Source organism: Miscanthus floridulus, chromosome 5 (genome assembly GCF_019320115.1).
Source record: "Miscanthus floridulus cultivar M001 chromosome 5, ASM1932011v1, whole genome shotgun sequence".
NCBI lineage: Eukaryota > Viridiplantae > Streptophyta > Magnoliopsida > Poales > Poaceae > Miscanthus > Miscanthus floridulus.
Window position 1 is genome coordinate 46,096,749 of NC_089584.1, and position 27,772 is coordinate 46,124,520.

Below are 27,772 nucleotides of genomic sequence, written 5' to 3' on the forward strand. Positions count from 1 at the left end.
GCTACACAAACTAAGCAATGTGACTAACAAGGTTACTAAAACTAAATTAGCCACGCAAGGGAGCTACTTCTATGCTACACAAGCAAGAAGGTAATTAGCAAGCTACACAAGCTAACTAATTACAAGAGCAACTACACAAGCTTAATATGTATAAAAGTAATTGCAAGCTTGTGTAATAGGGATGCAAACCAACGGGAAGAACAAGGTTGACACGATGATTTTTCTCCCGAGGTTCACGTGTTTGCCAACACGCTAGTCCCCGTTGTGTCGACCGCTCACTTGGTGGTTCGGCGGCTAATTAGCATCACCCGCTAAGCCCGCACGTCGGGCGCCGCAAGAACCTACCCCTTGAGTGAGGGTAGCTCAATGACACGCTTTACTAGAGTTGCTCTTCGCGGCTCCCGCGGGGCGAGCACAATGCCCCTCACATGCACTTCTCCGGAGCGCCGCACAAGCTTCTTGCGCGCTTCGACGGAGACCACCACCAAGCCGTCTAGGAGGTGGCAACCTCCAAGAGTAACAAGCACCACCGGCTTGCAACTCGATCACCTAGTGCCACTCGATGCAACCTCACGATGCAATCGCACTAGAATCGCTCACTCACACAAACGAATGATCACTATCAAGTATATGTGTGATGGAGGGCTCCCAAGCACTCACAAGCATGGACACTAAGTCCCTTGAGGTGCTCAGCACAAGCCATGGCTGAGGGCCACTTCTATTTATAGCCCCAAGGGCTAAACTAGCCGTTACCCCTTCACTGGGCAACGGTCGGGCCGACCGGACGCTCCGGTCGCGTTGATCGGACGCTGGACCTCAGCGTCCGGTCGCCCGCAGACGACCACGTGTCCCGGTTCCAACGGTCACTTGACCTGACCGGACGCAGCAGCACTCAACTGTCCGGACGCTGAACCCCCAGCGTCCGGTCGTTTCCAGTAAGCTCCCGAGCATGACCGGACGCGTCCGGTCGAACGCGATCGGACGCAGCCAGCGTCCGGTCACTCTCCAGCTACTGCGTCACCGTACGTCAGCGCGACCGGACGCAGCCTGCTAGCGTCCGGTGCATTCAGATCCAGCGTCCGGTCAGTTGACCGACGCTGGCATCTTTGCGACCAACTCGTTTTCACTTCTAACTTCTCCACCCTTGCTTCAATGAGCTAACCACCAAGAATTTGCATCCGGCGCAATAGAAAATAGGCATTTTATTTTCCTGAAAGCGCCGAATCCCGCCGAGCTAGCTCGGCGGGAGGGAGAGAGGGACCCAAACCCATCTCAACCCTGCAAACACCACCTCCTTTGTAAATGTGCCAACACCACCAAGTGTACACCACCATGTGTATGTGTGTTAGCATTTTCACAATCATTTCCCAAAGGATGTTAGCCACTCAACTTGCCACGCCACTCGATCCTAGCGACAATGCAAAGTTAGATCACTCGAGTGGCACTAGATGACCGATATGCAAACAAGTTTGCCCCTCTTGATAGTACGGTCATCTATCCTAAACCCGGTCATAAACTTCTCTACACACCTATGACCGGTGAAATGAAATGCCCTAGGTTATACCTTTGCCTTGCGCATTCTATTCCATCTCCTTCAATGTCGATGCAACACATGCACCAACACGATCAATAATGATATGATCCACTTCATATCATCACATGATCATATTGGTTCATCGATCTTGACTCTACTTGCTCTTCACCGTTGCCATCGTCCATCGGCGCCAAGTCTTGCTCAAGCTTCACCGCCACGCGGTCCATCACTCCAAAGCCTTCGACTTGCCCTTCACGCTTGCAACCGGTCCATCAAGTCAAGTCTTGTCTTGATCTTCTCCACCTTGATCACATGACTCAATGTCATGTCTCATGTGCAATAAGCTCCTTCATCATCACATGTGTGAGCTTTGCAACATCTCCAAGCCATTTTCACCTCCATGGCATATGTTGCTCACACACATGTACCTGTGGACTAATCACCTGTGTATCTCACATAAACACAATTAGTCCACCTAAGTTGTCACTCAATTACCAAAACCAAACAAGGACCTTTCACCGCGCCGTGCGCCCCCGCAGCCCCTGCCGGCGCTCTCTCTCTCTCTCTGCCTACGACGACTGGGCTACGCCGCCGCCGCCGCCGCCCTGCGTCAGGAGCCGGAGGTCTTCGTTGGACCCTTCGCCCACGACGAGCATCCGCCAGGTTTTCCCGCTCGCACCATTTCCCTTCTCTTCCTGATGTGCTAAACCGAGCACCCAAAACCTAACTTAATCGGCTGTGCATGTGTACACCCATGTCCTTCACCGGTTCCATCCCTGTCCGTAGGCTGACGGCGACGGCGATGGCGGAGGCGACGGAGAGGAGGAAGCGCGCGGCAGTCGTGGTACTGGGCGACATCGGTCGCAGCCCGCGGATGCAGTACCACTCCCTCTCGCTCGATAACCAGGTCCGCTCCTCCTAAATCCACCATCTCGTTTTAGCAGTGTTTCGGTTAAATTGGGCAGGGCTGCACTCGAACCGTCTCTCCAGCTTGCTGCGCGCAGTTGATTGCTTCCGCAGTAGCAAAAAATTATCTATTGGCCATGGAAAGATTTTGGAGTGACGTGAAGGAAGGAATAGTCCTTACAGTTACCTATCCGATGTTCAGAACACCAAGCATGCAATACAGGAGGGGAAAGAGATAGCCATGAATGACACGGCAACTAATGCCAAGAAGTTTGAGGAGCAGAGATGTCTAAATCATTGATACAAATTATACAACACATTTCTTTTCTTTGAGTGCAAAGATCTTGTAGAGTTTCAGACATCACAAATCTCTTATTTAGTAAAGATAATTTTGAGCATACAGTAATCCCAATAGACCTCCATACATTATTATTTTTTACATTCATCAGAGGTATATTTTTCTGAAAAAAAATAAAGATAGTCATATGATAATTTCATTAGTGAGAGAGATTAATCAAGGAAAGAGAGAGTACATATATAGGAATAAAGTACTGCCTATGAATTAGCATATACCTGAAAATCAACAACTCTGTGTAAATATAGAAATCATAGAAAGGAGGGAGAGAATCCAAGGTAGCATGTATCGCTTGATTGACATGGAAGAAGTCACATTATAGTCAAAATATATTTCTGGTAATCCATTTTACCCTGATCGTTTATCTTCTGTTAAGATTAACATAACATATATAACTTGGTGTTCCAAAATTTTGTTCCTTTACTTGAAAATATCTGTTAATATAGTAACTTGTTCTGTATTCTATAGGTTTGAGAAGCACTTTGGGCAGATGGCTGATGGTGCCTTTTGTGTTACAAAAGCAATGCAGCATGAGCTTGCTCAAAATTGGGGAATCAGGTAGACTGATCAAACTTAAACATAGTTTTCTCCATATATATGAAGGACTGCTGTTCACATTCTCTAGTCTGCAATTCCAGGGCGACAGTTTTTTATGATCAATCTCCTGATTTTTTCCACCCTGCTTCATTGATGGAGAAACATGGGGTGAGCATTTATTTTGAGTTTTCATTCCTCCTTCCAGTACCACATGTGACCTGAAGACACGTAATAGTTGTTTAGCAGGCTAGGGAATTCCATCTGTAGTGCTTTGGGCAATGCTGATTGCATATCAGTGGGTATGTTTTTTCTTCAGTTAACCAGAGCATTTTGATGTTTTGTGCTTATTTCACTTCAATTTATTTCTTGTTGCCTGATCATACCACCACCACCACATCGTCTAGAGTCTACTCCGGTGAGTATGAGTACGGATGTTTTACTTTCTTTGCTCATGCTTAGTGTCAAACCTAGTGATGGCCTTCGTGCCGGATTTGTTGATGTGTCGGCCTTCGTGCCGGAAATGTGGTTGTCGGCCTTCGTGCCGACGTTTTTCTTGCAGGTTTTGGAAACCTCCCCGTGCAGGGGAGGTGCTGCCGAAATTTTTAACTTTTCTTTAAACTCCTTACATTTTTATCTTGTCACTCACGTGCAATCTCCTCTCTTTTTTGCAGCATCAATCGGGGGCGGCGTCGAACCATGTCGAAGGGTCGCCGGCATCGCACGTCGGGCCATCCCCACCTGGACCGTCGCCGGGATCGCACGCTGGGGCGTCCCATCCCTCACAGTCGTCGTGAGCCGCCTTCGGAGTCGTTTTTATGTATTGAACTTGTGAACTTGGAATAGTGTGTACTTTTGAACGTGTGGTTTGTAATATATTGTGGATTTCGGACAAATTTGGTCGTTTGTGATATATAAATGTGGTTTGTGACATATTGGTGTTGATTTGTGGTTTGTGATATATATATATATATATATATATATATATATATATATATATATATATATATATATATGCTTTGTTGTTTACATGGAAAAGCAAAAAACAAAAAAAAAAGAATTTTAGAGGTGGCTTCCCCGAGTGCCTGTGCTGTGGCACTCGGGAAAGAGGGATTTAAAAAAAAACAAATTTCTTCCCCGAGTGCTTGAGCTGTGGCACTCGGGGAAGAGTATTTAAAAAAAAATTAAAAATCTTTCCCGAGTGTTGCACCCGGCGAAGAAAATAAAAAAAAATGATGTCGGCCGTCGGCCAACGGCATCAAGTCTTCCCCGAGTGCCAACACGGCACTCAGCAAAGTCTTCCCCGAGTACGATTTTTGACACTCGGGGAAGGCGACTTTCTCGTGAGAGGATTAGCCGGAGGCTCTTCCCCGAGTGTTGCACTCGGGGAAGACTTCCCCGAGTACAACTGGGCCTTCCCCGAGTGCAACTGGCACTCGGGGAAGCCAGCAGTTCCTGTAGTGTGTGCACACCATGCATACATAGCGATCGAGGCCGAGGCGGGCAGGCGGCGGCTAGTGAGAGGTCGAGATCGTAGAGTTGTCATTTAGCCTTTTCGGCTTTGAATGGTACTGATGAGTGGGCCGTCGAAATCGATGGTTGCCCGATCCAGCACCACACCACGAAGCGATGCATGCCAAGCCCGCCAGCATGCATGCATATGCGTCTTTGATTGATTCCCTGGACTGGACTGATTAAATGAGTCAGCTGGCGAATTGAATTTGGCGATCGATCGATAATCTGGAAATCATTTTGTATATATGTCAACATACACCATCAAATCAAACGAGATATTTGCGAATCTATTGTTATCATACCATAATTAATTTGTTGTGCATGCATGCATTGCTAGTTGAGGACACTGAACACACACCGACCGACGCAGTATATTCTCACACATGCATATTATGGAAGCTAATTAAGCACACGATAATTTAGCTCAACTAGCTAGTTTAATTACTCGTCGTGGATTTCTTGGCTGTCGTAGCGCAGCTAGCGTGCTATGAATATACGGTGGTACGTGGTTCTTTGCTAGCTGTGGCTAGATATATGGCGCTGCTAAGCTAGGTGCGTCATCCCCTTGCTATGCGCGCGTCGTCAATATATATATATATATATATATATATATATATATATATATATATATATATATATATATATATATATATAAAGGCTTGCTGCTGGCTTAAGCTCCTTGGATACATATACATCGGCTTGTGCTTTCTTTATGCTGGCCGACCTTTCCGATTGGCATCAGAGAGACGACAGGAGAGGGTCGATCGATAGACGATGGGGGTGCATGGGGCTGTTGCCAAACCCAAACCCTGCAGCAGGCGGCTTATCCTCTTCGTTGCTGTACTCGTCGTCCTCATAGGTAGCTACTGCGCCGCCGCCGCTGCAGATGAGCAGATGAACAGCAATAATAGGGGCAGGCGCAGGAGGAGGAGCTGGAGCAGGAGGCGGGCCGCGGCGGCCGACGCGGTGACGCCCCTCATGGTGCCCATCACCATCCTCAAGTCCGCCGTCGACTCGGGAGCCGGTATGCACGCATATACATGCTTCTCCTTCAATTCCTTCCCACTTCCTCAGTCATGCATAGACAGTACGTAGTAGTAGTATAACACTAGCTATACACGATCTGCTTAGAGGCCGTTGTATTGTTCATGTCTGTATATCACAATTGCGATCGATCTCCTTTTGTGGAGTCCCGGCGGCGGATTAATTTGTTCACGGTCTCACGGAACACCAGCAGCATGCACTACATTGATAGAGAGGACCACCAAGAGTATCCTAAATTTTTTTCTCTCAAAAAATCCATGTTTCCAACTCCTAAAAATGTATTGGAAGAAAAAAAAAGAAATCTATCTCTCCAATAATTCATAATTTTACATCAGGAATCCTATAATATATATTTCTAAATTATTTTAACCAATCTTATATATTATTTCTCTCTTGTACATTTGCATCTAGACCCATTTTATACTCTTTTTCTTTTTTCGCTCTTCCACCTTTAATTGGCTGAAGAATACGCGTGTATCCGCGCGACCTCGACTCCGCGCAAAGTTACGCGTGACGGGGAAGAATTTTCCAAATGCCTAAATTTTAGGAGGAAGGATTAGAAGTTGTTGGAGAGGAAATTTTTCCAAATTCGGTTACTCGTGGGAAAGCCCTGGTGGTCGTGGAGTCTGCGAACTCCGGACCACTGCCGCCTCCCGAACAGGAGGCTGAAGAGGATGAAGTGGAAGAAGTCCTGGGGCGTCCTCAAGATAGACGACAACATGTATATGTGTCGCGCTATCGGAACGACGAATGGGTCATGCACGAGGAGATCCCAGAGGCCGAGGAAACCTTAAGAGTTGAACGAGCGGCCAAACGCCTGGTGACTGAAGTCCAGGTATATTTGGCTTTAGTCCTTAAACCTGTTGTGTAGTCGAACTGTCTGACGTAGCTTGTCTGTATGCAGGACGTGATGAAAACTGCAAGGTACCGAAAAAGGTGCTTCGACCAGATAGAAGTAGTCATGAAGACCAATAAGGAGCTGACGGCTGAAGTGGAACGCCTACGGCGCCAACTTGAAGCCACCGACCAGGAGAGGACAAACCAAGAAGCACAGAACCAAAACCTGGTCGGCCAGCTCAAAAACAAAGAGCAGGAGAAAACAAGTAAGTGTTCACCGTATCATAGCAAGTGCTGGACTTGTGGTTTTTTTTTTGTTCTCGACAGTAATAGCTGTAATGCAGGTTTAGAAACTGAAGTGACCCGCCTCCAGGGGGAGAACAGCCGAGCGCTTGCAGAATGTGGTCGCCTGAAGGAGGACAACGAGAAATTGGCACGCCGCCAGTCGGAACTCCAAGACCACACTAACAGAATGAAGGACGACCTGAAAAGTAAGCACTCCAGACCGCCTTGCTCATTCAATTGCCCACATTGCCTTGCCGTGTCATCACGTTTGATGTCTTGTAATGTTTTCAGTTTTGAAAGTCAATGCCAAGAAGCACCTTGAGGCCGTGATCAAGGAGCGTGACGACTGGAAAGCACAATGCCTTAAGGCCGTCAAGGAGCGGGACACGTGGAGCAAGCGGTGCCAAGAAATGGCAACTGGCATTGTGCCCGTCCTCGACCTTATCGACCCGACGCTCACAGAGGAAGAGCTAAGGACGCCTCAGCTCGGACTGGTCGAGAGGTGCAAGCAAGCATGGGGATGGTTCCAAGACTTCGTGAAGGAGGCGGGCGAGTACACGGGCGCCCATGTGCTAAGCATGGTGCGTGCTCACTACCCCCTGATTGATCTCAAACGCTTGGAAGCTGGGTACCCGAAGGAGATAGACCCAGACAAGGCCGAAGAGCTCCGGACGGCCCAGCTGGACTTGTCGTCAAGGATAATTGGCGATATTAACCTGTGCGGAGGTGGGACAGCACCTGTGCAAGGTATGCCATCGACAAGCCAGCTGGAAATGTCATCAGCTGCAAGCCAACCAGCGAAGCCTGCGGTCTCGACCAGCCAGGCACCGGCGGGGCCATCCCCTTCAGCTTGACTAGCTCTAGAGTCCCCGAGACTCGAGTAGGGTATCGGAGGCGGCGAGCAGTAAATGCCATGCGCCCCGACCAGCCAATGTAATAGGCTTAGAGCTGTAGAAGGAGGATATAGTTGTGTTATTGTAAACTTGAGCCTTTTCAGGCAAGCTTGTAATAACGTAACTGTATATCATTATAAGCTTATTTGTTTTATACAAAACGCACTTTAAGCTTGAAATTTTTTGTTGGTGTAACTAAGTGGGAACGTGTTAACGTTCTGTTTTAGTTGTACCGTTTTGCTCGACACGTCATCCTGAAAAGTTTGTGCGGCCCTAGTCTGGCATGTGGTCGGAGTATGAGGTACTATGACCTGTGCATACGTGGACGCAGACAAGTCAAACCAGAGGGGACCTGCCGATCACCCGCAACGCAGAGAGCAAATCCCGTGCACGTGTTGGGAGGAACCGGAGACAAGGCCTGCTCCGAAAACCGTAGAAGGAGTGGTGGTCGGCTTGTACTGCCTTAAGTTAGAATAACCATAAATTCGGAGTGACACATTAGAGTGGTCGGAGAAATCATAGTTGCTTTAGTAAAGTAAATCGAAGATACAAGTAGAGTACATATCTCAGCAGTTAAGCATAGAAACGTCTAAGCTTGTCGATGTGCCATGAGTTCGGTACGTCCGTGCCGTCGAGATGAGCTAACCTATAAGACGTTGGACGTGTGACTTCCTTGATCATGTAGGGTCCCTCCCATGGGGTTGCGAGTTTGTGGACGCCAGCCTGGTTCGTCTTCCACTTCAGGACTAAGTCCCCGACCACGAAGAAACGCTCTTTAACGTTCTTGTTGTAGTACCTGCGCAAAACAGCAAGGTATTTGGCCGTGCGTACGCAGGAATCAAGCCTTTTCTCTTCTGCGCTGTTGACTTCTAGCTCCCGTACTTCGTCGACCTTGCCTTCGTCGAAGTTCTCTACCCGTGCTGATCTGAAAGCTATATCTGGTGGAAGGACTGCCTCAGCGCCGTAAACCATAAAGTATGGTGAGACACCGGTGTTACGACTGGGCTGAGTTCGGAGGCCCCAGACAACGGCTGGTAACTCCTTGAGCCATCTTCCAGGAGCTTTATCATTTTCTCTGTACATCCTCTTCTTCAATGCGTCCAAGATCATGCCATTTGCCCGCTCAACTTGTCCATTAGCTCTAGGATGTGCCACAGAGACGTATTTTACAACTATGCTCCTTTCATCGCAGAAGTCCCAAAAAGCGTTCCCGGTGAACTGAGTACCCAGATCAGTAATGATGCTGTTGGGCACGCCGAAACGGTGGATGACCTGGTCGAGGAATGCAACGGCTTTCTCTGAGGACGCCCGTACTAGAGGCATGTATTCTATCCACTTAGAAAACTTATCAATTAGCACGAAGACGCATGTAAATTTCCCAGGAGCTGGTTTGAAAGGCCCGATCATGTCCAGTCCCCAGCATGCAAAGGGCCAGGAAGCTGGAATCGTCTGGATCTCATGTGCTGGTACGTGGATTCTCTTGGAGAAGAACTGACAACCTTCACAGCGGCGGACTAGCTTCTCTGCGTCGGCCACTGCTGACAGCCAATAGAACCCTGCTCGGAAAGCCTTACCGACCAGTGTTCTTGAGGCCGCGTGGTTGCCGCAGGAGCCGGAGTGGATTTGATCTAGGAGGTGCTTGCCTTCCTCCTGGGTTATACATTTCATCAAGATTTCCTCCTTAGCATTTTTGCGCCATAACTTGCCATTGACGAGCAAATACTGCTTACTACGACGCATCAGGCGCTCATTTTCTGTTCGATCGATATAACCGCTACCATCTGTCAAGTACTTGATGAAAGGCGTTCTCCAGTCCGGCTCTTGAGTGGTCGGAAGCGGCTCGGTTGTGCTCGGCACCGGAACCGTAGCCACTAATTGCTGGTCTGAAACTTTGTCGGTCATTGAATCTTCGTCTTCAATGGAAGGCGTGAGCAGGTCCTGGACGAATACGCCATGTGGGATTTTGGCTCGGGATGATCCTAACTTTGACAACGCATCCGCTGCCTGATTCTTGTCCCGGACCACGTGTATGTACTCGATGCCATAGAACCTGCCTTCCAGCTTTCTTATCGATTTGCAATATGCGTCCATCTTTTCACTGGTCGTGTCCCAGTCCTTGTTGAGTTGGTTGATGACCAGAGCCGAATCTCCGTAGACATAGAGACGTTTAACTCCAAGCTCAACCGCAATGCGTAGACCATGCAGGCATGCTTCATACTCGGCGGCATTATTAGATGCTGGGAAATAAATCCTGAGGACGTACCGGAGCTTTTCCTTGGATGGTGATACGAAAAGAACTCCTGCTCCCGCACCGTCAATGTTGAGAGAACCGTCGAAGTACATCGTCCAACATTCGTCGGATCCTGGAGAGGCGGGAGTGCTTAAGTCTGTCCACTCGACGATGAAATCGACGAGTGCCTGAGACTTGATTGTAGTACGGCTTGCAAATTCCAAGGAAAGGGGGCATAGCTCCATTGCCCATTTGACGATGCACCCGTTCGCGTCCTTATTGCGAATAATGTCCCCCAAAGGATACTCGGTCATGACCACCACACGATATCCGTCGAAGTAATGTCTCAACTTTCGGGATGTTATCAGTATGGCATAGAGCAGTTTCTGAATTTGTGGGTACCTGGTCTTGGATTCGTTGAGTACCTCACTAATGAAATAAATTGGCCGCTGTACCTTGTAGGCGTGGCCCGGCTCGTCGCGCTCGACCACCAGTGTAGTGGAAATCACCCGATCGGTTGCCGCAATGTAAAGTAGGAGAGTTTCGTCTTCTCTGGGAGCAGTAAGTACCGGAGGTGACGTGAGGTATTGTTTCAGCTGCATGAAGGCAGCGTCTGCTTCCTTCGACCACTCGAACTTCTCGGACGCTTTGAGCAGTTTGAAGAACGGTAGTCCTTTTTCTCCTAATCTTGATATGAAACGGCTTAGAGCAGCCATGCAGCCGGTGAGCTTCTGGACATCCTTCACCTTTTTTGGAGGCTTCATGTCTAAGACAGCTTTGACTTTCTCCGGGTTAGGGCGTATGCCGTCGTAACTGACGACGTTGCCGAGCAATATGCCAGAAGGGACACCAAAGATGCACTTCTTTGGGTTTAATTTCCATTGGAACGTATTAAGGGCTGCGAAGGTGCGTTCCAGATTGTCAACAAGGGTATGTGCTTCCTTGGTTTTGACAACTACATCGTCGACGTAAGCCTCGACGAGGCCGTCTTTTATCTCGTCGTTGAGGCAGGCCTGTATAGCGCGTTGGTAGGTAGCACCGGCGTTTTTGAGCCCGAACGACATAGTCGTGTAGCAGTAGGCGCTGAAAGGCGTGATGAAGGATGTCTTGATCTGGTCGTCCTTTTTGAGAGCGATCTGGTGATAACCAGAGTAGCAATCAAGAAAGGAAAGCAGCTCGTAACCGGCGGTTGAATCTACGACCTCGTCTATGCGAGGTAAGCCAAAGGGGTCCTTAGGGTAGTGTTTGTTGAGATCAGTGTAATCAACGCACATTCTCCATTCATTATTCTTTTTGCGTACAAGAACCGGGTTGGCTAACCATTCCGGATGATACACTTCTTTGATAAATCCGGCTGCCAAAAGCCGTGTAACTTCTACCCTAATCGCCTCCTTCTTGTCGCGAGCGAACCGTCGTAGCTTCTGCTTGATTGGTTTGGCTTTGCTGTTGACATTTAAGGAGTGCTCGATCAAGTCCCGAGGTACACCGGGCATGTCGGAAGGTCTCCATGCAAACACATCCACGTTGCCCCTCAAGAACCTGACGAGCGCGTCTTCCTATTTGGGATCCAGGTCGGCCCCGATGAGGGCCGTTTTGCTGGGATCGCCCTCGACTAGCTGGATCGTCTTGTGCTCCTTGGATCTGATGTTCTTGCGCGGAACCTCGAGCTCTGGGATCTCCAGGTGGTCGGTCGGGGTTTTCTTAGCGTCGAGAATGGTCTCGGCCATGCGAATAGAGAGGTCGTGGGCCTCTGCTATTTTGAAGCTGTCGTCCTCGCAGGTGTAAGCTGCGTATACGTTGCCCCTGAGGGTTAAAACTCCTTTCTCAGTAGGCATCTTGAGCACCAGATACCTGTAATGAGGTATGGCCATGAACTTGGTGAGCGATGGTCGACCAAGAATAGCATGGTAGGTGCCGTCGAAATCAGCGACCACGAAGTTAACGTAGTCGGTGCGGAAGTGGTCCGGAGTCCCAAACTGCACCGGTAGCGTGATCTGCCCGAGAGGTGTGAAGCTCTGTCCGGGGAGAACGCCCCAGAACTGTGCCTCGTACGGCTTCAGGTCCGCCTGGGCTATTTTCAGAGCAGGCAGGCTGTTCTTGAACAGTATATCAATGGAGCTGCCGCCGTCGATCAGTACCCTGTCGAATTGAACCTTGTTGATGCAGGGATCGAGGACCAGGGGAAAACGCCCTGGCTCGGGTATGGCGGCCCATTGGTCCTTCCTGCTGAAGTAGATTTCACGGTGAGACCACGGAGGAAGCCGCGGATCGGTGAGAAGGTTGTCGGTGTTTGCCACGTTCAAGCAAGCACGGGCGAGCAGCTTGCGTTCTCGTTTGGTCTCAATGGACACCTTGCCGCCGATGATGGTGTGCATGCGATCAGTCGGCTTGACGTATTTATGACGAGGATCTGCATCGTCGTCGTCGTTGTCCTCGTTGCGCTGTTCCCCCGCGTCGTTAGGCTTGTCGGACGTATCCGGAGCCTGTTGACGCGTGTAGATAGTTTTGAGGACGCGGCAATTCTCCATGGTGTGGTTTGACTTAGGATGGAGCTGGCAGGGTCCCTTCAATGCTTTGGCGTAGTCGTCCTCGTAGTTTCGACGTCCGCTGCCCTTTTTCACAGTATTGACCTCGCCGTCGTCTTCCCGAGCGCGCTTGCTCCTGTAATCGTCACGGCGGTTACGCCGCTGATTACGTTGATCACGGTGGTCGCGGGGATCGTTGCGCTGGTTGCAGCGGTCAAAATTGTCGCTCCGACCACGATTGCCACGGTAATCGTCACGGTGTGGGGGGTGGTCGGGTCGTGTAACCCTTGCTGCTTCTTCAACGATTATCTTTTTAGCGTCGTCAGCGTCCGCATATTTCTTAGCGGTGGCCAAAAGCGCTGTGACCGATTCGGGTCTCTTCCGGAGGAGCTTGTCTCTTAGGGCGTCGTGGAAGCGGAGGCCGGTGACGAAAGCCTCGATTGCTTCATTGTCGGATATTGATGGGACCTTGATGCGCATCTCCGAGAAACGCCGAACGTACTCGCGTAGTGGTTCATCCTTTCGATCTCGGATCCGTTGCAGATCGTACTTGTTGCCGGGTTGTTCACAAGTAGCGATGAAGTTGTCGATGAAGGCCTGCCTGAGCTCCTGCCAAGAGTCAAAATAGTTCGCTGGCAAGCTAACCAGCCATTGGTGACCTGCATGACCAACAGCGACTGGGAAGTAGTTAGACATGACGTGCTCGTCAGCCATGGCTGAGCGGCACGCAGTTTCGTAGAGCATGACCCATAATTCTGGGTTTTCCTTGCCGTCGTACTTCTGAAGCTTCTCGAGCTTGAAATTCTTGGGCCATATGACTTGGCGCAGGTGTGGAGTGAACTGCTTCAGACCCGGCGGACCGTGGGCGGTGTCATACTCCATACGGCGATAGCTTTCGTGGGATGCACGATCGTCGGCTCTCTGGTTGATGCGGGCACGCAGATCACGTCCACCGAGGTGATGGCGGAGATCGTTATTGCCATCGCGGCGATCTCGATTGCCATCTGGATTAGCCCTGCGACCGTGGTTATCACGGCGATTGTCGCGGTTATCTCGGCGGTTGTCTCCCCGAACGTCGTGGCGGTTATCCTCCCGGCGGCGGTTGTCGTCCCGACCATCATCGCGACCGCCGTTTCCGCCTTGACGGTTGTCTGACGGGTCGTTATTGCGCGAGCCACGCTGGTTGAGTGGCTGCGAGCGACTTGAGTATTGACGGCTGTAGCTTGATTCGACAGAAACTGATGGAGCCCGGGCTTGGTTCATCTCTGCGGTCTGAGCCATAGCGGCCGTCAGATAAGCTTGTATGTCATCACGGATTACTTGAGTCTCGGGAGTGTTGGGCAGCCGCTGCATTGTCGCCATGGCGACGGCTACGTTGGCACTTGGGGTCTTGAAGACTTGTTTATCCCCTACCCTGTCGAAAGCATTGTTGAGGTCACGCGGTTGGACCCTTATGCGTCGTGCCTCCTGGTCTGCTTCAGCTTCGGTTTGCCGGCGATTAAACCGGTCAATATTGCATGCTTCGCGTGCAGTCTTCTCTTGTTCTGTTTCGCCAACTGCTGGCGGCTCGTCGTTGCTGACAACATGGATCAAATCCCCTCGTCTTGGCGGGAAAGACAGAAATTGGGGGAAACCCGGGGCGTGGTCTGGTAGATCCAGATCGTATTTGACGCCTTCATCTTTGTGACGCTGAAGCTCGGTGTGGACAGATGCGTTAGACGCGATGCTGGATGAGGAGCTGGAGTCACCCTCTCGGACGGTGTGGACGGATCCTTCCTGATAATCTTCAATCCGGACCATGTTGACGATGTTGCATGACTTCGGCCGAGATCGGTGTACAGGAAGTAGATCCGAGCGGCGTCGCAGGTTGTACGCGTAGCTGGAGGCAGCGTTTTGTAGGCCGTAGGGCTGGACCTGGTGGTTCTCCGTCGAGGCTTCGTACTCGCAGAGTCGGAGACCCGTCGCAAAGGCTGGCTGGCGACGAGCGGAGCGCCCCTCAGGAGTAGATATGACCACAAGATCCGTTCCGAATCGTGCAGGACGACTGGTCCGAGCTGGTCGGATAGATCTGTTGTGGGGAGATGTTACCTGCTCATTAGGTTGGCTTTGAATCGTACTTACCAGAGCTAGGGTTTCAGCGAGTTTGATGCCGACCCGATCGATGGAGTCGAGCAAGTCGGTGTCGTCGATATGTTTTCCTCTGTAGCGGGGAAGCAGACGACGGGTTATCGGCGTGGCTGTAAGCGTGGTCGGAGCCAGATGTACCGTGGTCGGAGCCAGATCCATCGTGGTCGGAGCCACGTTCGTCGTGGTCGGAGCCGTGTTCACCGTGGTCGGAATCGTGTTCACCGTGGTCGGAGCCGTAGCCGATGCAGGTGAAGTAGTCGTCGGCGCGGGTTGAATCCACGCCTCCTCCGCGGTCATGGTGATGGAGACGTCGGGGCCGGTGGTCCAGGTGATCTGGCCGACGGTGAACGTGAGGCCGTTGGGCGTAGCCATGGAGCCGGAGACGATGACCATCTTGTTTGCTTGACGAGCAGTACGCACACCCCCTACCTGGCGCGCCACTGTCGACGAAATATGGTCGGCAGTCTACCTAGGGGTATGCCCAAGGTAGTAGATTATCGGCAGACAGATGCGCAAGCCCCAAACAAGACGGTGACGCAAGACAGACACGAGGTTTTATCCAGGTTCGGCCGCCAATAAGGCGTAATACCTACGTCCTGCGTCTGATTTGTATTGCTGTATGTCAATGAGAGATGTTTTTTAGAGGGGTCCCCTGCCCGCCTTATATAGTCTGGGGGGCAGGGTTACAGATCTGGAAACTAATCCTAGTCAGTTACAATTGCCATATGTAGCCGGACAAGAATTCCTATTCTAACCGACCAGGATCCTGCTTGGTCGCCAAATCCGTCTTGATTCCTTGTGCGGGACTCCGATCAGGTGGACTGAGCCGCACGTCGTTTTTCGGGTGGACTGAACCCATCGATCCGGGCCAGCCCAAGCTTAGCCGTAAGGGTATAGGGGTTAATACCCCCACACTCATCTTACCGAAAACCAAGATGAGATGCTCTAGCTTTTGCTGCTGCTGTCCGTATATGCCGCATTCTTATGGATCCGTGATCGGTGATCCGTCACTGGCATATGCATGCGATGCGCCGGCCGCCGGGCCGTGTGTGTGTCGCCATGCGCGCACGCTGCAGTGGGTGGATCGTCGGTCCCTGCCTGCATGCCATTTCGGTAGTGCGGTCGGCGCGTGGACGATATATGATACGGCCGGATCGCGCACGCGCGTGTGCTTCCAAAAAAGGCGTCGTGTTGCACAGCTGGTACATATGTATCCGTAGTCACGAGCTAAACATATACTGCAGCTACCGCTGCCTGCACTTGTCCGGCTGCTCCGATCGATCCTTGGATTTCACGGGCGCTTATGTCCTCATCACTAGCTTGGTGAGCACTGAGCAGAACAACGTTGCCGCACCCTGCATCTAAACGAAATGCGTGCCTTGACCCGCAGAACCAGGCCCCGATGTCAGGAATGAAAGCCTATCTTAATCTGTGCACTTCTCCTACCTCAATTTGTCCACTTCTCTTCTCACAAAAAAAATGTCCACTTCTCCTATATCTTACATTTTCTTTTTAGAACTTTTTTATTATGGTTGGGGAGGCGTCAGGAAGATGGCCCATACGAGGGAAGGTGTTGAGAGGCGTCAATGAGGGAGGCGTCGGGAGACATTGGATGTGTCACTACTAGAGAACAGACTTTAGAACGATGTCCCAATTTAGCATTAGCCTCGGCATTTTTTTTTTGCCCCTGGGACTAGAGAGGCCTTTAGTTCCAGTTGGTGTCTCCAACCGGGACTAAAGGTCCCTACCCAATGGTTACTGCGCTCGGCACAGTGGCATGGGACCTTTAGTCCAGGTTGGAGACACCAACCGGGACTAAAGGTGGACCTTTACTCCCGATTGGAGCCATCAACCGGGACTAAAAATCATCCAACCTTTAGTCCTGGTGGGTAATACCAACCCAGACTAAAGGTAGACCCTTTAGTCCCGGTTGGTAACACCAACCGGGACTAAAGGTCCCCCGATGGGTTAGTTCAAAAGGAAAGCATCACATCCATTGTTAGATGTGTTGTGTAGGTGGGGTGGTAAGCTACGCACGAGGCAGTGCATGAGGTCTTGGGTTCGAATCTCACGGGGCGCAGCGGTGGGAGGCATTATTTTTTTTAAAGCTGGGAGGATCTTTAGTCCCGGTTGTGGTAAACCGTTAGTCCCGGATTGCTAGTCCCGGTTGGGAAACCAGGAGTAGAGTTAGTTCCCAATCAGGACATAATTGTAAAAATAATGTTTTGAGTCGATGAATGGGTGCTGCCGCCGGAGGCCAGACATGAGTTCTGCCGAATGTCGATGGTGTAGCGTTGGTGCTTCTCGTCCTCGCTCGGGCTGAAAACGCTAGCACGCAGCAGCGTCACGCCCCAGCGCGTCGCCATGTTGCCACACTGTGGCCATCGTCGACTTGTACGTGCCGAGGACGCTCCGTTGCAGGGGATCTACGCGGGATGTGGCCGTCCACCGGCACCCATTAGATACGGCTTCGATTTACAGCAGACGAAAGGCATGTGAAGCTTAATCAATAGGGAGCCTGGAGAAATATATGGTTGCTGCTACCTTGATCTCCATTGGTTGCATAGGAACAGGACGAACATAGGAGTAGATTCATTTAAGAAAGCAAAGCCACAAGGACGAAAACGAAATACTCATTTTCCTGACTACTGTAATTACTTCAGGTTGATAACCTATTCAAAACATACTAGCCGGAATAGCAAGTTCAGTGCCAAATTTCATCTTGCAATCAATTCAATGGTGACAGCCTCATGCCACTGAACTTACTCCATTGAATTGATTGCAAGATAGCTACAACCAGATTTCTACCTCCGTCCTTGACCAGCATATTTCAATAACTCTTACTAATTGGTCCCCTTCCAAAATATAATTCTACCTCCGTCCTTGACCAGCATATTTCAATAGCCAACATTTGTTTTTGTCTTTGTCCTTTTTTTTTGTCATCTTCAAACAAGCGCCATGTTTTCCGCTACTACTAGCTGGGATGAGTAAGTAACAAGTAACGGTGTGTGCTATATATCTGTTGGTGCAGTGTGCATGGACGGAACGCCGCCTGCTTACCACCTGCACCCTGGCTCCGGGGCAGGGAACAATAGCTGGATCGTCAACCTGGAGGTCAGTCAAATTAAAGATCCATCAGTTAATTAACTCCAATTGTACGTTTTACTATGCACTAATTCGTGATGGATGGTCATAATAAACGCCACTGGCTGTTATAATGTATATTGTGGTATAGGGAGGCGGTTGGTGCAACAACGTTCGGGCGTGCCAGTTCCGCAAGGGCAGCCGCCGCGGCTCGTCGGACCTCATGGAGAAGGAGATCCCCTTCGGCGGCATCATGAGCAGCAGCCCTCTCGACAACCCTGGTCCGTCCGTCGTCTTACCTTCAATTCAATCCCTCTCGATCTCACATGCACACATCATTTACATACAGATTTCTACAACTGGAACCGGGTGAAGATCCGCTACTGCGACGGCGCGTCCTTCGCCGGCGAAGGCTACGACAAGGCACGTACAACGGATGCACCCTGCTTCCTTTCTGTTGCACCTTCCTTACTGATTTGGTCAAACGAAATGATCGATTGACCTGACATGACGCTGCTGCAGGAGAACGGGTTTTACTTCCGCGGGCAGCGCATCTGGGACGCCGCCGTCCGGCACCTCCTCTCCATCGGGATGGCCTCCGCAGACCAGGTGCTGCTCACCGGCTGCTCCGCCGGCGGCCTGGCCGTCATACTGCACTGCGACCAGTTCCAGGCCTTCTTCCCTCGGTCGTCCAACGCCGGCGGCGGCACCACCACCGTCAAGTGCCTCGCCGACGCCGGACTCTTCCTCGACGCGTACGTGCCGCCGCAGTGCCACCTTACCAATTAACGAACCTTTTATTTACAGAAATTGTTGCTCCATCCATCTGGTGCTTCGTTCATGCATCTTGACTTGAGCAGTGCATGCATGCAGCTCTGATGTCTCCGGCGGGCGCAGCCTTCGGTCCTACTACTCCGACATCGTGGCCATGCAGGGCGTGGCTCCCAACCTGCCGCCGGCCTGCACTGCCCGTTTGGACACCACCTCGGTGCGTCGCGTTGTTTCCTAATGCCTTGTTCCTTGCAGTTCCAGTAGCAAAATGCATGCATGCTCCTTGTCCGTGTTGACAGAATGGAACTGAACCACCACTCGCGCTCGTGCATGGCAATGGCAAATGCAGTGCTTCTTCCCCCAGAACGTAATCGATGGCATCAACACCCCCATCTTCCTGCTGAACGCAGCATACGACGCCTGGCAGGTAACTAGTACTCCCAACTGATTTGCCAGCTTTCAAATGTTGTATATCTGTAATCGAGCTATCAATAATGGACGATCAGATACAGGAGAGCCTGGCACCTAGCGGAGCTGACCCCAGCGGAGCCTGGCGAGCCTGCAAGTCCAACCACTCTGCCTGCGACGCATCCCAGATGAAATTCCTGCAAGGTTATTTCGGTTACACATGCATAACCCAATGCAAGGCCCTGAGGGAGGACCAAACATCATATGTTCTCAAGGTTTATTTCTAAGTACACTGGATCGATCAAGTGCAGATTTCAGAGACCAGATGGTAGCATCCGTGAACGGCTTCGCCGGCTCCAGGAGCAACGGGCTCTTCATCAACTCCTGCTTCGCGCACTGCCAGTCCGAGCTGCCGGCGACCTGGAGCGACGCCGCAGGTGGTGCCTCCCCTGCCATTCAAAGCAGGGTAATCACGACACCACCCACCGGTGATGCCATACAGCATATATATACATACGTATAAAAGCAAAAGTTTGAGCCTGCTGTTTGCGTGTGCAGGGGATTGCCAAGTCAGTGGGCGACTGGTACTTCGGTCGAGCTCAAGTGAAGGCGATCGACTGCCCCTACCCCTGCGACGGAACATGCCGCAACATCATATGATGACAAAACATCCTGGGCTACCTTGCGGTTTTGTCATCAACTGTTAGCTTTGCTGAATAGGCATGGCTGAAAATTGTGAAAGAAAAACACCGTTCGTTCGTTAAAATAGTATGGCTCATAAGACAAAGCCGTTGTACATCACATCAATTCAATTTGTGAACACAGAGAAAGCAAATGGGTGCACCCATCATTAAAATTAAATGAACGATAATAATACAAGAAAGTGTCAAAAATGAACTGAATGTTCTTAGATAACAGTTAAACTTGCATTGTTAAGTGATTCATTCATAAAGAGAAAGCAGATGAGCGTGTGTGCTGTTTGTCTCGCATCCACCGAGTTTACCACGATCTGATTATTCATTGCAAATTCTGGTTAAGGTAACGTGTTGGATGAGCGTGTGTACTGTTTATAACGGAACGCGGCACCGGATAAACCAGCCAACGGTAGCGTGTATTAATTGTGCAACACTAAATTCCCGATGACTTCTCCGATGCACCACCAGAGAGTTTCGGTGCGTGTTAGATCACTGTATGTACGAAAAAACACCCTCACTGAACTCTGAAAGTCTGGGTTAAATGTTCAAACACACGCAGCATAGGTCAGGCACTGTTGGGTAACTCCGACGGTGCACCACCGGAGAGTTCCTATGACCTTAAAAACAGTGCAAACAACGTACTTTTCAACCCTTTTTAAAACATGCTAATTCTGTATGATCTCCCATGGATGATTAATACCTTTAAGCCTTAGTTAGCATGCATTTTTTTTAAATATTTTTTCAAAGCCTTAGTTAGCATGCATTTTTTTTAAAACACAACTTGAATTTATATACAATGCAAAGATTGACCTCACAAGTAGCACTAGATAACGGTAAAACAATCAAATTTTATCTCTTAATAGTATGGCTATCTATCTATCTATCTATTTGGTCATATTTCATCCTCTAATCATCTCATGGTCGATAAAACACAAACCCTATGTTATACCATTGCCTTGAGCCCTTCACAATCCATCCATGCCATCTTTCTTCATGATATCCTTGTTAGCTCAAGCACCCATGTGGATCAAATCATTTAACCCTTCATATCTTCATATGAAAAGTTATTCCATTAATATTGTCATTAATTACCGAAACCCAAATACGGCAACACAAGTCTATAGAGGTTTAGTAGATGTGGCGGAGGTTGAAATCTGCCAATGTTCTGCAAAAATGTGTTGAGGTTCACATCTCGGATGGTTCCGCAAAAATAATGCGCAGAGGCTCTGTACTAATAGAACTCAGCCTCCTGAACCAAGAAAGAAAAATCCAAAACTCAATCAAACGGGATACAAAAATCATGGAATTTTATACACACCTTCCTAACCCACGGTGATGGTAACCCCATTCCCCAAGGATCAAAGCTTGGCTGAGAATTTTGAACTAGAGAGCCATTAGAGAGCCATTAAAAGCAAATAAATTGCTCCACTAGAGAGCCATTAAAAGCATCATATGGCAAAATAAAATACTTTTCAATTAGCCACTTTCAATATTTCACAAATATGTCTATTTGTGAACTATTGAACACAAAACGAACAAAGTGGCTATCCTATAAAGTTTAGGTACTTGTTACCAATGGTGAAAATTAAATATATGATATATTCATTGAATTTTCTTTGGGTCAATCATATAAGAGATTATGATAAGAATTGGTTGATAGATTGAGTGAATATTATCAATTTGCTTGCTCAACCACCCCAAAGCCTTCATCTTATCACCAAGTACCTACATCATTAACCTAAGCACACTTTGGTACCCAACCTTTGTTGGGTCCTTTTGGGTTAGTCAACAAGTACTTAGACACCCAAATGCCTTTAGCACTAGTTTGTGGTGAACACATCACCTTGCTAGTGCTAACTCCATTTGTGGTCTTCTTAAGCATATCATTATAAACAAAAGTGTTCGGCTTAGGTGTGTTACCATTTGGGCATTCATAGCTTAAATGCCCCCTTTCTTCTACAAGCATAGCATATGCGACCTTTGTTTGCTATATGCTTGCTTTGCTTGTATGGACATCTATCAACCTTGTGGCCCATCTCATTGCATCCATAGCATCTTCTTGTTGCAACTTGGGCTTCCTTTCTTGCCTCTTTGTATATTGGGCATTTCTTGGTAGGATGCCCCAATTTCTTGCTCATGAGACAAGTGCTTTGTCCATTACTTTTCTTTTGGTTGACCAACTTATTTGAGGCCTTTTGTTCGGCCACTTCACACTTGTCGGCCCAATTCTTATGTGGACACATGGCCCACTCATGTCCACATAATCCACAACAATAGCATAACCTTTTTTCATGTTTCTTGCTCTTGGTTGTGTAGACCTTGCTTGAGATGTGATTCTTTTGTTGGGTTTTGGAGGAAGCAAGGTTTGAACCCTTCTTAAGCTTCTTCACCATGTTATTACGGTTATCTTGAGAAGGTTGTGCTTTCTCCTTACCCTTCAACTGAATCACATCTTTCTTTAATCTTTCCACCTCTTCTTTGAGCTCTATGTTTTCTATGAGATTTAGCTCAATCGAAGATTGGCTTGCTTGAGGAGCACATTCATTAGTACAAGAAATATTTAATTGAGATGGTGTACTAGTGAGTGAATGTGTGAGAGGTTGAGAAAATTTTACCGATGTGATCACAACCTCATGAGCCACCTCAAGCATGATGCTTGATTCTACTACTTCATCATGAGAGCACTTTAGATGAACATAGTTTGCTTGTAGCACATTATACTTGCTTGATAGTTCATCTAGCCTTGCCTTGAGCTCAAAGTTTTCCTTCTCTAGTTGTGAAACACTAGAAGAGGAGTTAGTAACTAAAGTATGCTCAATTGATAATTTTTCATACCTTTCACTTAGAGCCTTTAGTTCTTCCATCTTGGAGATGAGAAATAATTCTTGCTTTTGAAGTGATTGCTCTTGCTTATCAATCTCTTCTTCAAGCTCATCATTCTTTTCAACTATCTTCATGATGATGAACTTGTCTTTAGGGTTGAGATGACCAAGGTTGTTGTTGTCTTCAACTTCAACATCACTCTCATCTTGATCATCTACTTGTGCTTTCTCCTTTTTTATCTTTCTTGTTACTCTTTTTTCTTGCTTTTCTTGGCCATGAGACACAAGTGATGAGTATCATGAGATACTAAGGTTGACTCATCACTTGGTCACCACCGGGCTTGAGCATCGTTGCAAATAGCTGCTTGCTGGTCTGCTACCTTGGCCATACCGAACATGTCCGGTATGTGCAGGCAGACAGCAAGTCATGCGCTGCTTGCACTTCTTGCTCCAGCTCGGTGCTCTTGAGGTCTTGTAAGGCTTCTTCGCTGCATGAAGACACAATGGACATACTTTCCATTGACTTGATCTCAAGTGCATCATCACATTTGGATTTCCCATATAAATCAGAAAGTCTAGTCCAAATGAGATGAGCACTCTTCGGAGGTGGTTGTCCATTGAAGATTGCCTCATCTTGAACCTCTGCACTCAATGTACTCAACATGATATTAATAGCTTGAGCATTGAGTTGCACACATATCTCTTCCTCTTTTGATAAATTTTTGTAGTTGCTCCAATCAACTATAGGAAGAGGAATGCTTGCATCCACAATATGCTCAACAAGAGGACTAATATCTCTAAAAGCATTGAGTACATGTATTGACCAAGGTAGAAAGTTTGAACCATCATTTTGGAGAAGCACCGGCTCCAACTCGATAGGCGTCGACATCCTTTTCTCACGGCAGTGAAGCTTTAGGTGAGAACCTTGCTCTGATACTAATTGAAAGGACCTAGGATGCCGCCTAGAGGGGGGTGAATAGGCTTTTCTAAAAATTAACACCTTTAAATGCGGAGACTATTAGTAAAGAGAGTTTCCAAAATAAAAACTCCAAATTAAGTATAGTACCACCCCTCACAAGTTAGTCACAGAGTAAACATGGTATAAAGAATATATATATAGAAGTTACAACCCTGTAATACAAAGTTAGAACAGAGAATGAACATATTCAGCATAGGCAGGAAATACCGAACGTGTCCGGTATGCACGTGTTCTGTAGAATAGCCTGGCACAGTAATCAATACCGGACGTGTCCGGTAGCTATACCGGACGTGTCCGGTATACACGGTTTCAGTGGAACAGCCCTAAACTTGCTTATTTTGATTTCTAACTTCAAATCAAATTGCAGGTACCTACTAGATATGACAATATATATAGATAACCTGCACAAGAGCAAGAGCAACATAAATATCGAATGAAATGTGAATTGAGACACGATATTTGTTTTACCGAAGTTCGGACTCGTTCGAGTCCTACTCTCCGTTGAGGGGGCTGCAGGCGACCCAGCGAAGGTCAGCCCTAGAGGATACCATGAAGGTCACTCTAGCCAGAGTCTTTTCCAACTCCTTTTTCTCCTTCCACTAGTTGATTCCGAGGCAGCGGAATCGATCGTTTCAAACTTTTCGAGGCACACCACAATCTCTCGGGTGCTCTCCGGCGATGCTTAACCATCTAGGACTGAAGAGTCCAAGAGTAACAAATGTGAATCACAAAATAGACAATATGCACAAGTGCTCAAGTGGTGGCTTGCTCTCTTTTTCAAATTCTCTCTTAACCCACAAATGGATTTTGCTATTTGGATCACACACTCACTAAGAGAGGGTTTGGGAGAGTTGGCAAGGCTCAAAACATGTATGTGTATCAGCAGAATTAGCAGCCTCCAAAGGTGGAGGCTTGGAGGTATTTATAGCCCCTTTGGAAAAACTAGCCATTTTATAGCTGTTGCCATAACTTACACTGCCCCAACGGTAACTAAGTTATAGTGACAATGTGAGGCGTCAGAACTCCTGACCCTCAGCATATTTGAAAACCATGTAACTAAGTTAAAGTATGTGAGGTGTCGGAACTCCCTACTCATGTCGGAACTTCCGACCGTCGGAACTCCCGACTCTCAAGATATTTAAAAACTAGTCGTTGGCCTCTGGTCGTCCATACCGGACACGTCCAGTATGACCAAGACAGTGAACCCTCTAAGTCAGTTAAGCGTGAAACATCGGAACTCTCGACCTGTGTCAAAACTCCCGACCGTTGGAACTTCTGACTCATGTCGGAACTCCCGACGAACCAACCCAAGAAAGATAAGAATTTTATCGTGGCTTAGTACATACCGGACATGTCCGGTATTGCCAGACCAGCAAAACACAAGTTAGCTCTTTTGTCTCTCAAATACTCAAAACTCACATGGGTTGGCTTGAGCACTTATGAAACATTATCTACCAACATGATGCATCCCTCTTAATAGTACGACATTCCTATTAACTCAAATTTAAAAGTATAATGGATTTAAACCTTTTGAGTTGATCTCTTTCAACCAAAGCCGTGTATTCCAATCTTCATCAAGTGAGGGTGTCAACATGTTGATATTGATCTTTTCACTTGAGCATAGTCATCTTGAGCACGTGACTTGATTCCATTCATCAAATTTGAATAATCCCAAATGTATCAACTCACTTCCATCAAACACTCCAATAGTGATGTGATCCTTCACATTGACATGACTATCATAGCTTGATTAGTACCTCAACTAAATGCAAGTACTTCCTTCTTCACCCTAGCTAGGTTCTTCAGCCGGCAAGCCATCACTTGCCCTTTATCCTTGCTTAGTACCTAGAAGCCTTTCCTTGCTATCTTCACCATCTCAAACCATCAAATCACATCTTGTGTTGAATCATCTATTCATTTATATTGTTCTTTTTTATTTCAATTTAGCAAGCTTCAAATATGAGACTATTCCATATGCAATCCCTCATGTCTCATTAATTAATTCTTACGAGCTTGCTTTCACATAGTACATTGAAATCCCACAAGAAATAAGCCTTTGTATAAATTCCATTTGCATTATTGTCTTGTGCTTGAACTAGATTATTTATACAACAACACATCATTTTGGCTTTCATTAAGTACCTGTGAGATAACCTATTACCTATCCACACTTAACAAATGGGTTAGACCTTTAATCTTGTTGTCATTCAATCATCCAAAACCCACTAATGGGCTAGATGCACTTTTAATCTCCCCCTTTTTGGTGATTGATGACAATTTGATTAAAGCTTACAAAAGAATATAGACATTTAAACTTTTGGGTTCAATAATTTATGAGAGGCTCCCCCTTAATATGTGCTTATGAATAGAATCCACAAAATGACCTCAAATGTCAATTGCACATACTAAAACATATAGGAGACTCTTCCTAAATCATTGCATCCGTGGGGTGCATGTGTGTGTGACAAAGTAAAATCGTGATGCATATGACAAGATATATCACACAAGAATAAATATAAAGACATCACAACAAATATTTTCATTCTAGCATGCATAGTCCTTATGAAAATAAATATAACACATGTATGTCACACATAGCACTCATTACACATTTTCTCAAGTCCATAAGCCACTAAAATATATATAAAGATCATGTCTCAAGAGATACATAGATAAAGCATAAGTAAGTCTCATCTCAAACTCAAGATACATTAATGAAGCTCAGAAACTACGGCCTGCAGTACATATCTTTAGGTACAAAGATAAGTAAATGAAACAAAAATCCTAAAGCTTTAATCAGTCTCTCTCCCCCTTTGTCATCTATCACCACAAAGGTCCAACAATGACAAACTAAGGACAAAAGGGGCTGCAAGCCTGTCTCTAAAGGCTGTGATCACTCATCATCATCTTCATCTCTACCAGCATCCTCATCATCTGAGTGTGTAGCACCGGCTAGACGAGAACCACCCACACCAAATGGGTCATAGAAACTACCTATGAAGTCACTCTACCAGTCTGAAGCATACTCGTCTGTAGCACTAGGACATGGCGGAGAGTGAGTAAGCACCCAAGCCTGTAGTGGTAAAGTGTCAGGGTGCTCTAGAGCCTACTGTTGTTGCTGAAGGAACTCTGCAAACTCTGTGTCGTACCTGCCCTACTGCTGCTCCTCAGTCTCAGGCTCACCTAGAAGGATCAAGCTCAAGTCTAGATGCAATCTGCTTCAAAGTCTAAGTATCCTTCCTCCTAGCCTCCCTCTCCTTCTGTTGATAGGTTTGTATGTCCTTGCACATCCCAAAGATAGCACTGAACATCTTGCGAATAGGAGATAGAGGACAGCGGCGACGAGAAGAAGAATGTGAAGGAGCATGTGGTAGAGGAGAAGCTCGTCCAGCTGCTGCACCACCTGTAGGTGAATCTACCTCTGGTCCTACTGGAGGCACCCCAATCTCTATCAAGTCATCTATAATCTTCAGGACTTTATGCTTCTTGTCATACTCAAATGTGTGTCCTGTGACCTCAATTATAAACATGATGTAAGGTGCAAATCCACAGCCCTTAAGGGGCCTCTCTCCCACACTCCTAATCTTTGACCAAATAAAGTCAAACACACTGAATGGCTGAGCATCAGGTGTCATCCTATGGAGCAAGTTTCTGGAATAATCTGCAATGTTGCCCTTGTCTCCACCCTTATAGTCAATAGTCTTCCTGAACATCCTGTCTAGGTATATGTAAGTAGGGAGAAGACCTAGAACCTTCCCCACTGCTCCTCTCTCACCTCCTGGTGGATACATGTAGGCGAGCTGCTCAGGAGGTAACACCTGCTCGATGTGGATCCTGTCTCTCTAGAGGTCCTCCTCTGAGAAGCCAAGAAAAGCTACAAAGGCGTCGTAGTCAACACTGTACCACTGGCCTTCAAGCATCCAATGCATATGCCTTGGCTCCTCTTCCACAAATAGAGTGGCATAAAACTGTGCAATGACTTTAGAGTTCCAATCATGCACAAACTCCATGAGCGTGTATACACCTATGCGCTGACAAGTGGCAATAGCATAGTCAATGGAGGACTTTCGTAGCTCTCTGACATGTTTCCAATCTATCCACTAAGACTTGGCTACCATAGGATTCCTAGCAAGTATCACACTGGTATAATAATCCAGATGGAACATAGTATAAAAGCGATGATCATACTGAATCCTAGACAAACCTCTAGGATCAATCCTCCTCTGAT

General features: G+C 47.8%; 1 protein-coding gene and 1 long non-coding RNA gene across 3 annotated transcripts; both read left to right on the top strand.

Moving 5' to 3' along the window:
* Positions 1 to 2,062: 2,062 nt before the first annotated feature.
* Positions 2,063 to 4,262, top strand: LOC136452107 (uncharacterized). 2 transcript variants are annotated; one of them, XR_010758748.1, is made up of 5 exons: positions 2,063 to 2,197; positions 2,321 to 2,441; positions 3,264 to 3,353; positions 3,434 to 3,500; positions 4,004 to 4,262. It is a non-coding gene; the product is annotated as an uncharacterized lncRNA (long non-coding RNA). The 2 variants fall into 2 exon arrangements; XR_010758747.1 differs by lacking the exon at positions 3,434 to 3,500.
* Positions 4,263 to 5,489: 1,227 nt separating this feature from the next.
* LOC136452108 (pectin acetylesterase 3-like) lies at positions 5,490 to 19,742 on the top strand. Its single transcript, XM_066452750.1, has 10 exons — positions 5,490 to 5,868; positions 17,817 to 17,899; positions 18,021 to 18,150; positions 18,219 to 18,292; positions 18,392 to 18,624; positions 18,743 to 18,857; positions 18,990 to 19,067; positions 19,147 to 19,252; positions 19,360 to 19,514; positions 19,607 to 19,742. The coding sequence occupies exons 1-10, from the start codon at positions 5,619 to 5,621 to the stop codon at positions 19,706 to 19,708; spliced, it is 1,326 nt and encodes a 441-aa protein (XP_066308847.1). The 5' UTR covers positions 5,490 to 5,618; the 3' UTR covers positions 19,709 to 19,742.
* Positions 19,743 to 27,772: the final 8,030 nt, after the last annotated feature.